The sequence below is a fragment of the Leopardus geoffroyi genome, chromosome A1 (assembly GCF_018350155.1).
Source record: "Leopardus geoffroyi isolate Oge1 chromosome A1, O.geoffroyi_Oge1_pat1.0, whole genome shotgun sequence".
NCBI lineage: Eukaryota > Metazoa > Chordata > Mammalia > Carnivora > Felidae > Leopardus > Leopardus geoffroyi.
In genome coordinates, this window is record NC_059326.1 from 4,225,037 (window position 1) to 4,236,914 (window position 11,878).

At 46.4% G+C, this 11,878-nt stretch overlaps 1 protein-coding gene across 7 annotated transcripts in view; it reads left to right on the top strand.

Moving 5' to 3' along the window:
• Positions 1-11,878, top strand: part of TNFRSF19 (TNF receptor superfamily member 19) — a 93,593-nt gene that overhangs the window by 78,714 nt on the left and 3,001 nt on the right. For 5 of the 7 annotated variants that reach the window (XM_045456650.1, XM_045456764.1, XM_045456732.1 and 2 more), the window contains 4 exons: positions 2,853-3,017; positions 3,465-3,590; positions 6,660-6,762; positions 7,337-7,742. In XM_045456650.1, coding sequence (XP_045312606.1) covers positions 2,853-3,017; positions 3,465-3,590; positions 6,660-6,762; positions 7,337-7,742 — 800 coding nt within the window. Of the gene's footprint in view, positions 1-2,852; positions 3,018-3,464; positions 3,591-6,659; positions 6,763-7,336; positions 7,743-10,187; positions 10,236-11,878 lie in introns of all 7 variants that reach the window. The other 2 variants (XM_045456774.1, XM_045456808.1) reach the window with 2 other exon arrangements.

The window sequence follows — 11,878 nt, forward strand, 5'->3', positions numbered from 1 at the left end:
CCGCCCTGAAGTCAAGCCCCTTTCGCACAAACACGAGCGAGGTGGCAGTTTGCCACCACTTCACCGTTGGGGCCAAATCTCCCAGGTCCCTTCCCCTGCAGGCCACCTACCCTGTCCCTTGCGTAGGATACGAATTCCTGTTCGGCTATCGATGGGTCAGGGTGGTTTGTCCAGCGGTTCCTGTGTTCGTACACCCTCTTGTGCACCTGTCCACCCGCAGAGGCTGTTTCAGATTCAGATTCCATCTCTGTCGGGTCAGGGATGTACTTTGCTGTGGGATAAACTTCAGTACCTGCTATTTGGTTATTATAGGGTGTCTGTATGGCTGTAAGTGGTAAGTATTTGTAGGAATATTCAACGTGTTTATGAGCAAACATCCTTTAAAATGTCTGATTGGACTATGATTCCTAATCATCCAAGCCCAAGCCATATAGCTTAGGTGCCTTCCACCGAGCAATAAGAAACTTTTATCAGGGTGGCCCCAGAGTCACTGAGCCTAGAAATACCAAGATTCAGTGTTCTCAGATGATCACCCTGCTATCATGTTTTTATGATTCAACATTACAAACCTAGAAGTTTCTGTTTCTACCTTCAAGTGTCACACAGTGGAAAACAATCTTATGGGGGAAGGCAGATGTGTAACCAGGGACCAGAAGAAAGGTACCAGCTGGGGCGCCTGGGTGGCCCAGTCGGTTGAGCGTCCAGCTTTGGCTCAGGTCATGATCTCACCGTTCGTGAGCTCAAGCCCCGCGTCGGGCTTGCTGCTACCAAGGAGGAGCCTGCTTCGGATCTTCTGTCCACCATCCCCCCTCTCTGCCCCTCCCCTGCTCATGCGTGCTCTCCCTCTCTCTCTCTCTCTCTCTCAAAAATAACATTAAAAAAAAAAAAAAGAAAGAAAGTTACCAGCTGATGAGTTGGCTTGCCTTTAGGGGCCATGCCGCACAAATACAGACGCCAACCCTTAACGTCTAGAGTGTTGATGTCCAGACAATAGCCATTAGCTGTACGTGGCTATGGAGCACCCGAAATGTGCTTAGTGCAGACGGAGACGGGCATATCAACGTGAAGGCACACTGGGCTTTGACATTGTTGTACAAAATACACAGCGTAAAAGACGCCACTAATAATTTTTATATTGAATACATGAATACATATATTGTAAGGTATGTTGGGTTAGGTAAAATAGACTAATTGTACCTTTTTTTTTTAGTTTATTTATTTATTTCATGAGAGAAGAGAGAGAGCACAGGGAAGGGCAGAGAGAGAGGGAGAGAGAACATCGCAAGCAGGCTCCATGCTGACAGTACGCTCCATCGCTGTGGGGCTTGATCTCACCGACTGTGAGATCATGACCTGAGCCGGAACCAAGAGTCGGACGCTCGACTGACTGAGCCACCCAGGCACCCCTGTGTTTCTTTTTTTTTTTTTTTTTAACAGGGCATCTAGACAACTTAAACGAACATGAGGGGCACGTGTTACGTTTCCCTCAGGCAGCAGTGGTCTGGAGTAACCCTCAGCCTCAGGGGGACTCCAAGGAGCTGAGAGCATCCGAAGGGACAGAATGAGGGCCCACCTCACTCAGGGGTCAGGTGCCCAGAGGAGGAGAAAGCGTAATTGCCCCTCTGTGTAGGTTTCAGGCTCTCTCCGATTCTTGTCCGGTTAATTCAGTTACGGAGCGGCTGCACTACATGAGACGTTTGTTCATCCCCGTACCCTAAAACTGTGAGTGCTGATTATTATCATCATTAATAATGATAGCAGTCGAGAGCTAATGATTCTAGAGCACTACATACAGGACATGTTCTACACGCTTTCCCTGATAATGCATTTTGTCCTCTCAATAGGGGGGACGGTTACTAGCAACCCCTCCAGAGAGCAGAGGCGTGCATGAGACTCTGACAGATTGAGTAATTGGCTCAAGGTTGCTCATCCAGAGGTTAACCCAAGCAGTGAGATTCCAGAATCTCAGCCCTTAACCATGGCGCAGTCCCACCCTCTAAAGCGGAATCTCGGGGCGCCTGGGTGGCCCAGTCAGTTAAGCATCAAATCTGGCTTTCGGCTCAGGTCAAGATCTGGCGGTTTGTGAGATCGAGCCCATGTCAGGCTCTGCATGACAACGCCAGGCCTCCTTGGGATTCTCTCTCTCTCCCTCTCTCTGTGCCCCTCCCCTCCTCACGCTCTCTCACAATAAATAAACATACAAAATAAAATTAAAATAAAATCTCTTTATCGACACTTTCGTAACTACATTACAGTGCTGCCCAACCATAGTATAATAACAGGAATTGGTTTTTTTCCTACACAATTTAGATGTTGTTCAGTAATTTAACAGCCAGGCATGAAAAATATTTACTGTCTTAGAAGTTGGGGGTTATTACTAGGTTGTGAACATTCTAGCTCCTTGTTTTTCCCTGAAGTTGCCCCAAAAAGCACGCCTTAATTCAGGCCGTTTGAAAATCTAGGTCGTCCAGTTCCAATTAAATAACAATCGTGACATACCTACTATGCGCCAAATTCTGCATCAACTACTGGGAGACACAGAAAGATGAAGAATTCCAGCTGCCCAACAGCTCTGGCCCAGCAGGCCTAGAGGCACATTCAGACCACGCGATGGGCTGGAGGTTGTGTGTCCACAGTGCTGTGGGAAGGCTTCCGGGAGGAGGTGTAGTTTCAAAGAAGTCTCCTGGGAGGAGGGAACGCTGGAGCCATCTGGAGATCCCTCCCCCTGTGTTCTGGGCTCTTCCGTACCTTGCACGGAGGCCGTTATTAAAGGCAACCACCATGTTGGGTGGAAACATCAAGAGTCTCCTGGGTTGTCGAGAGCCTGCTGATCCCCTTCCTGTGGTTTCCAGGTACCAGCAAGGTCAACCTCGTGAAGATCCCGTCCACGGCCTCCAGCCCGCGGGACACAGCCCTGGCGGCCGTGATCTGCAGCGCCCTGGCCACCGTCCTGCTGGCCCTGCTCGTCCTCTGTGTCATCTATTGTAAGAGGCAGTTTATGGAGAAGAAACCCAGCTGTGAGTGTTGAGCTGTGTCTGTTCCTTAGCATCTGGGTGAAGTGTGTTTATCGTCATGGTCACTCGAGCCTCCCCGAGGGCCTTGACCAAGACAATGGTCGAGAGCTGTGAAAGGGACAGAGCACACGTGGAAACAGGCTCACAGCCACCCGGTCCCCCAGGGGCACCGCTGTAGAAGGACATGGGAAAGGCAGCCGTGTCCCGTGCCTCTAGGCAAAAATGGAAGTCGGTCTTCGTTCTGGCAACAGAAGTGCTCTATGGCGTGAGCTTTGACAAATTGCTTTGTATTTGTGTCTCTGTGTGAGGGGAAGTATTTTTAGATGGGAACACTAGCCACCTTTTTCTTCAGAAAGACAAGGGCCAGAATGGTGCATGTCTGCATATGGTGTTCATGGGCTCCTTTACGGAGGAAATGGTCCCCACTGACCGAATTCTCGCCCCCTGTAGGGTCTCTGAGAGCACAGGACATTCAGTACAACGGTTCTGAACTGTCATGTTTTGACAGACCTCAGCTCAACGGATCTGCTCCCAGACCGTGTTGTAAGTGTCATCGGGACTCGGCCCAGACCTGTGGTAAGTGCAGCGGGGTAAGGGGCCGTCAGGGGAACCCCAGGGACGCCGACCCTGCAAAGAATTGTCCCCGTTTGTCCCACAGCTGAGGAGCTCTGCTTCGTTTTCTAATTACAGCTAGTCTTGTTAAGTTATTCTCTGTCTCCCGATGATTTTGGTGTCTTGAGCCTTTTACATATTAAAAAGAAGAGAAGCAGCTCATTAAAATTCTAGTATTATTCAGCAACTTTGAAAAGCACATTTGCCTTTATTGTTTTGGGTCAATACAGTTAAAATAATGTCAACCTTCTGTTAATCCTTTTTTCAAAACGTTTATTTATTTTTGAGAGAGCGCAAGCCGGGGAGGGGCCGAGAGAGAGAGAGAGGGGGCGAGGGGATCCTTGGCAGGCTCTGCGCCGACAGGCTGTCAGCACAGAGCCCGAGGTGGGGCTGGAACTCACGAACCGCGAGATCATGACCTAAGCCGAAGCCGGACATTTAACTGACCGAGCCACCCAGGAGCCACTGACAGGGTCCTTTTGTAGAGTAGGAGAGTGCATCCTGTCTCGTCTGGTGGATTCAAGCCGAGCTTGGAGGTGTCCATGAATGTCTTTCAGGATTTCTTAAAGAACAGCAGGGAGGGAGACGGATGGCAGGGTTTCCCGCAGACCTCGATGGCCTTGGAGCCACTCCTTAAGCTGAGCGTTTCCCACTTAGACCGGGTTAGGGTTAGGGTTAGGGTTACCTGATTTTAATCTGGCACAGGTCCTTAATCTTTCTTTGTGTCATGACATCATTCTTTTTGACGGACACAGGCCAGTGTTTGTCTGCTGTTTCCAGACGACTGGATTCCCAAGTACCGCAGAGGCGATGCTGTGTCCTTCTCAGTGCCCCGTATCAGGAGCCACAGCTTGTGCAGCCGCCCCATTCCCGGTCAGGTTCCTTTGGGTCCCTTTGTTTAGGTGGCATCGGCCAGGTTTTCGCTGCTGTAAAATTCTTGTTGTTCTCTGTGTAATTGACAAATACCTTCTGGGAGACTCTCTGACACCATGTCAATATCCCGTTACCCTCCAAACTTTCACCCCGGAGTTTAGCATCCCCCGATGGTTCTTACCTGCATCAGTCATTACCATGATGCTGGTTTCATAATTCCGTCATTCTCTCCACGTTTATTAGCTGGTTTCCTATGGTAAGAAAGAAATTCTTCTTCCCCACTTATTTACACGAATTAGCACGGACTCCTGGACCCTCTTCCACGGCTGATGCCCCTTTGCTACCATGACTTACCTTGGCGCTCACAATTTCCTAGCCTAGGCCAGTGGAAGTCCCTTCAGGGTGGCTCATGTGTCATCTTGACACGTCCTGATGATTCTCTTGGCGCTTTCTTAATTTCTGGCACAAAGTAAGTTCCGGGCTTACCTCGCACTTTCACTGCTTGAGCCCGAGGAAACAGCCATTTCTAAAAGGAATGGCAGTACCTTTCACTTCTAAATAATTTTGAAACGTCTCACGGTCAGCATGACACAGACCTGCTGAGCTGATTGGCAGTGGGTCCGGGCGAGTTCCCTGCGCTCAGAGGAGCATGTACGCAGATAGAGGTCTAGGCACAGGTGTGCAGGTATCTGTCCTACTGCGTGCTGGTTTGCAATTGCGTGTCAATACTTAACATTCGTTTTAAAAAAGGAAAACAGTAACTTCACAATATTTTTTCCTTTTTATAAAAGAGGTCACTTCTCATGAAAACTTTGGATACACACAAAAACGTATAGGTGTATATATGTAAACACATAATTTCTTCACATCTTTTTCTATGTGCGTGTTTTTTGTATGCTTTAGTATGTTTGTGGTTCTATAAAAATCAGAATTATATTTGTATGTAAATAGAAGTCTAGAAGGCTGTTCACCAAATGTTGACAGTGTTCATTTCCAGTTTATAGGATGGGGTCATCTCTATTTGTAAATTTCTCATCTAATCCCACTCTTCTAAGTTTTTTTTTTTTTCCTGTGGGGCACCTGGGTAACTCATTCCGTTGAGCGGCCAACTCGATTTCGGCTCAGGTCGTGATCTCACGGTTCGTGAGTTCGAGCCCCGCATCGGGCTCTGTGCTGACAGCTCGGAGCCTGGAGCCTGCTTCGGATTCCGTGTCTCCCTCCCTCTCTGCCCCTCCTTTCCTCATGCTCTGTCAGTCTCTCAAAAATAAACATTAAAAAGGATTCTCTCTCCGCCCCCCACCCCCCGACCAATCTCCCCTACTCATACTCTCTTCTGCCTAAAATGATTTTTTTCTTCAATAAACTCATATTATCTTTGTAACCAAAAATGTAAGCTGCCTCAGTGAACAAAATGGCTTGTAAAGCTGTGTACATACATCTAGTTATTCCTTATGTTACATTCTCACCAGTAAAAAAATAATTGTGTGTGTGTGTGTGTGTATGATGTGGATGTGTGGTGTGTGTGTGTGTGTGTGTGAGAGGGCTGGAACATCTCTGTGCCCCTGTCCTGTACCGCCAGGCCACTCAACAGAAACGTGCTGAGTCTCATTTTCTTGTGGTAAAACGTATGTACCATCAAATGGCTGATTTTATCCTAGGGCCCAAGACCTGTATGTTCTACTGGGGCTAAACTGCGAGGAAATAATATAAATATGGCTAATACAAGATGAAAAAAATAAAATAAAATATACATAACATAAAATGTATCAGTCTAACATCAACTGTTCAGTTCGGTGGCATTAAGGACACTCCCACCGCTGTGCCACCCCCGCCACCACCCACCTCCAGAACCCCTTCCCCTTCCCAAACTGAAACTCTGTCCCCATTCAACAACAGCGCCCCACCCCCGGCCCCAGGCGCCCCCCCTGCCACTTCCGGGCTCTCTGGCTTTGGCTGCCACTCCAGTTACTTCACAGAAGTGCTTGCTTGTTTTTGTAAGGTAACAAAAGAGGGAGAGAATTAAACCTCACATTTCCTTTCTCCAAAAAAGTCACCCAAGGGGGGAAATGGCTGGATTTTCCACAGCAACGTCGAACTGGTATTAAAGAGAAAGTTGCCAGAAGAACGCCTCGTGTCTCACGCCTCCGCTGACTTTCCCAGGGCCGGTTCACTTGATTCCGTCCCTGTGCTGTGACGAGGCCTGCAGCATCGACCTGGTGACTCTGGGCTGTAGAGTGCATTCCAAGACCACTCTTCAGGAGAGGTAACTCGGTATTTTTAATCCGTGTGATTCTATATCCCCTTGTGCAAACATGCGCTCTACTGATTTGCCAGTTTTCCCGTGAAACTATGAGAGATCATTTAAAGCAGGTTATTCGTGACATTCTGGAGATCAGAGAGGGACAAATCTTTGGCAAGAGATAAGTAAGTCTCTCAAGGTTACTGATGCCCAGTGCAGTGTCCTTCACACGTTATGCTCCATTCATTTCATTTTTTTCTCCTGTCCGTGATCTGTGACACTTCTGTCATCTGTAAGTAACGGTGAGCATGCCATTTACCCATCGAATTTTAGAATAGCCATCAAGAAACTCAGTTAAGACCAGGAAACCATATTTTAGACATCGGGTTAAGAATAACGATCTTGATTACCAGTAGGTATGAAACTTCAGTGTTAAAGTAAGTTCATTGAAGCGAGTTTATGGCAAAGGAAACACTAGAAGTCTGACGTAATCGGTTGCTGTTCCATCCAGAAAACTTAAAAGCAGAGACGGCGTATTGCCCGGTAGTGGTGTTTTTTCCTCCCTATAGAGTTACAGATCTTTTGAATGTGTGTTCAGACACGCAGGTCCGGTGGGGGAGACCATGCCCACTTTCCTCGGGTCCCTTTCAAGGTCCATCTGTGGCGAGTTTTCAGATGCCTGGCCTCTGATGCAGAACCCCGTCTGTGGTGACGACATCTCTTTTGGTGACTCTGATCCTGAACTCACTGGAGAAGACGTTCATCCTCTCAGTCCGGAAAACCCCTGCTCGTTCTCCTTGGATTCAGACAGTCGTCAGGATTCGGTTGGTGGAGCTGTTCCCATTCAAGCTCGTCCTGAAAACTTGACAGATGCCGCTGATTTCTCTAGACCTCACAGCTCACTGACGGAATCAGTGCTAACTCAGGCTACACTGCCTGCCAGAAGCCAGCTGCATCAGGAGAGCGGCGACATGGTCGGCCTGACCGCTCAGACGTCCCTCCAGGTAAGGCAGTGGCTGGTCTCAGTAAGGACGTGGCATCGACTCGTGCCAGGCCCGAGGGATGGGATTCCTCTCACCGTAGAATGGGGGGGGGGGGACCCGATGAGAAGGTTTTTCCATCTTCTGGAACTTCTTGTTCTAGTCTGTTTGGAGAATGTGCTTTAAATTGAATTTCAGGAGTCTTTTCTTGGTTTAACTAACAGCTACCCTATAAGGCCATACGGAGCAGCTGTGTTCTCTTACTCTTCATAAATCCAGCTACTTAGCACGGCACCCCCTAGCTCCATTCCTGGCTGAGAGAGAGGAGTCCGTCTCGGAACGTCTTGTAGACAACCCCTCACCTTTATTTTCCCCGTGATGCTTTATACCCAACACTGAAATGCACTTCATTCACCGTCGGGTTGATGGGAACTTGGATCTCTCAGGGTTTCTCTCGTTCACTGTTGTGTTCGAGATTGCTCTGCTTTGATCGGTTTCGTTGGAAATTGCCGGTTGTGATCTGGGTCCAAATACTGCCTACGAACCTTCTAGAACCAAGGGTTTAAAATCAGGGTTGCGGGGAGGCGGTGACTGCAGGGAGATGGGCCTTTCAGGCCTGCTGCAAGGCTGGAGGCAGAGAAGCATCACGGATCCCCGGGCACCACCTCTGCTCTCCCCTTCGGGGAGGATGTCGCCTTTCCCGAGCGCGATTTGATGTCTGCAAACATTTCCCTAATGTAAAAGCACATACACTGTTGGAATAGTCTTCCGGAAAAATGATGCCCACCTTCAAAAAAAAAAGGGCAGAATCACAGCACCAGCAAGGCTCCCAGGCCCCACAAGGCCCCGCCTGCACACGCAGCCTGTGGGAAAAATGCTCTGGCACGTGGGTGCACTCTCGACGCGTGCCTCTGATTCCCACAAGGTGATGTGTCCTTGTCTAATTACGTTAGACACGGCCTGAAGTCAAAGTGTGAATAGAGATGTGTTCAAGAACGGCACGTAGGTTATATGTTGATCTAAATCTGCAATACTTTTTTTTTTTTTTCTGAACTACCAAGAAAATTCTATAGAGAATTTACAGGGAATTCTACACAGGAAACACTTGTTGGCTTTGGAGAAAAACAAGGTGGTTTCTCTCCAAATAAAGGAAATACAGAAGAGATAAGGGAAGAAAAAGCAAACCAGTTAGGCATTTAAAATGTAAAATACATACCTCTGTAGCTGAGGAAGGTGTTTACTGACCTTGTTCTTTTGAGCTGTCCCATCATTTTTAGGACTTCCGTGATAATAATAAGAAAAGACTTAAGAGTTAGCCAAGTTGCATAGGTCCCAAGAATGGACCCCATGGCTCACAAACCTTCGGGGCTGAGCACACCCAGCTGCCCAGAGGAGGCAACAGGTCCCGAGAGCAGGTGACAGAGGCAGAGAACAGCTTGGAGAAAGAGACCCCGCCCCTTTAGCAACTAACCCCAACTTCCCAGTCGGATGCCCTTTCCAAGTACTCTAAAATAAAAGTCTTGGGATTCTTAAAATATTAAAATTACAAGATGTCCAAGTTTCTTGTGTATCAGGTCAATTGGTTTTGATCATGAACTCGCTTGTGTTACCTTCACAAATGTCTGCTACCTTTCCCCACATATCTGTTGCCAGGGGCGAGATGGAGTAGCTGGAACTGTGCTCCCGGTGACTACCGCGGGTTTTCCAGAGCATTGCCAGCCAATAAAAGTACGGCTCAGCTTATTGTGTAGCTCACGCCCAATTTTGTGATGTCAATTCGAAGACTAAGGAGTGAAGCATCTTGATGCCGAGTGGTGTCAGAACCAAAGCATTCTCTACCTTTTTTCTGATTATATTGTTGGTGAGGTGGGGGGATGCTGGTAAGCATTATTATTATTACAGCTCCGTGAACGTAAAATGGGTTAGTGTAGAAGATTGGTGTAGATAATGGCACTGACTTCTTTTCAAAGACCATTGTCAAGGTAATGGTGATCTACATAAAGATACTTTCAACCCAAATTATTATGAAAAGAAAGTTATAATTACGTATAAAATGAATGGGAAAATGTTACATTCCGTTCAGGTTGCATAATGTAATTTAGTGATGACAGGTTTTTATTAGCTTTCCGAGATGTGTCCCCTCACTGGATAATTTGGTAAATATAAGCGAGACATTCTGAACTCAAGAAAGCAATTGTTAAAACGTGAATCATTTCAGTTTTCTCCCTATAACCAAAACCAACAACAACATTTTGAGCCCATTTAAGAGATCATCTTTTCCAGGTTCTGGAAAGCACTTTATGTTTGGTTGCACTTACTGAACGTGTGATGCTTAGTGAGCGAACCTTAATCTTCAAAAGCAACCAGGAGGGAGACACAACTGCGCATCTTTGGGAGATTAAGTCTCTTAGTTTCAAGGGTCGACCAAGAATTTAGCTCAACTAGTTCTGTTTTTGTTCAATCCATTAGATTCCAGAAGGCAATTCGGATTTCCTCCTACCAGGCTGATTCTCCAAGGTAGGGAACATACTTACTTCACATAAAGAATTTTCGTTCAGCAGCTTGGTATTATGAACCAGAGGACTTCCGGTTCCTTGAGTTTGTGTTTAGTCAGCTTGACTGAACACCTTGAGCCCGTGGGCTCATTCGTAATCCAGCAAAGCGCGGCATTCCTGTTTGGAAAACGCGTAAGGACAGCCGTAGCCATTATAGCCTCCCCCCTTTTCGTGATTTATTTCTATATCTCTTCAATGGAACTTGAAATTCTTATCTAGGAATTCACTCATATTTTCAGTTTTTTAGCCTCAATTCTCCCCTTTGCTTCAGCTGTATTGAGATGTAATTGACACTTAACATTGTGGAAGTTAAGACGCACGACGTGACCATTGGATACACATCTATACCACAGAATGCACAGTGGCACTTTTGTCTTTGCTTGGTGTGAGGCTCAGATTGCTAAGGCATGATGCATTTGTTTCCAAAAACTGTACTTTTACACAGTAGCTTTCTTGTGGGTGGTTTAAGACCACCCAGAATCTGATGATGATAGTTACGGTGCAGGATAAAGTAAACAGGTGTGAGAGCCTTCTTGAGTCTGAATGACTCAATTCTAATCAAATTTTCCCAAACACACCTCCCCAGAAGAGGAACAGACTAAGATATTTGGGACATCAGTTGCTAGGATACTTGGGAGCATGAGGCCAGGCTGTTTACCTACAGGAAAAGCTTTTTTGGGGGTGATGTTTTTAGCCATCATTGGAAATGTCAACATAAAATAATAGAAGGAGTGGTTAAAAAAAAAAAAAAAGATATGACCGAGGATCTGGCTGCTCAATCTTTTAAACTTTTTTTTTTTCTGTATTGGCAAAATGACTAACATTTGTCTCCCACAATAGTGTTAATGTGGTTCTTACTGTCATATTAACTGATAGATATATTTGATGAAACGATCTCATATTATTAAGAGTTCTTTCAGAAGTTTCTATATGTAGGTACTGTCCTTCAACTCGGGGGAAAAAATGTTCTCCTATAAACGTACCTGATAGGTCACCAATGCCAAAATAGTGGCAAATAAGTGAATGAAAGGTTACAGCATAAAAGGAAGGTTTTATTGACTGCAGTAAAGTGCAGTTGGCCGATCCCTCCAGAAGTCAGGTCGCTGCCCTTCTGTGATAAGGGACAGATCTAAGGGTGCCACTTTGCTGAGGATATCTACCCTGGAAAGAGTGTGAGCCTTCCAGGAAGATCATTAGAAGAGGAATCCTTTCTAAACCATCTCTAAACTTTGTCCAGTGGTTTAGCAGAAGTTTTAAATGCAAAGAATAAGAATGTCACTGTTCACTAATCATCTTTGTTCTTTTAAAGAAGGGACTCACAGATCCTAACATCTTTACCTACAAATGCTTTACAAGAACACAACACAGAAACAAACTTTAAATATTTGAATGGGGTTGGAAATCAGCCAAAGAATCACGTGTTAATACATGTTGTTGGCTGTGGGTCACATGATCGCCTCTGCAGTGTTGTTTGCAAGTGCTGAGGGGCTGTGAGTTGTTATCAAATCTTTACTGTATTCTCAGAATACGTGCCTACATGTCATTAAGTTCACGTGTACTCCTAGTTAACAGTCACGTACAATAGTTTTGAAAGATTCCAGTGTA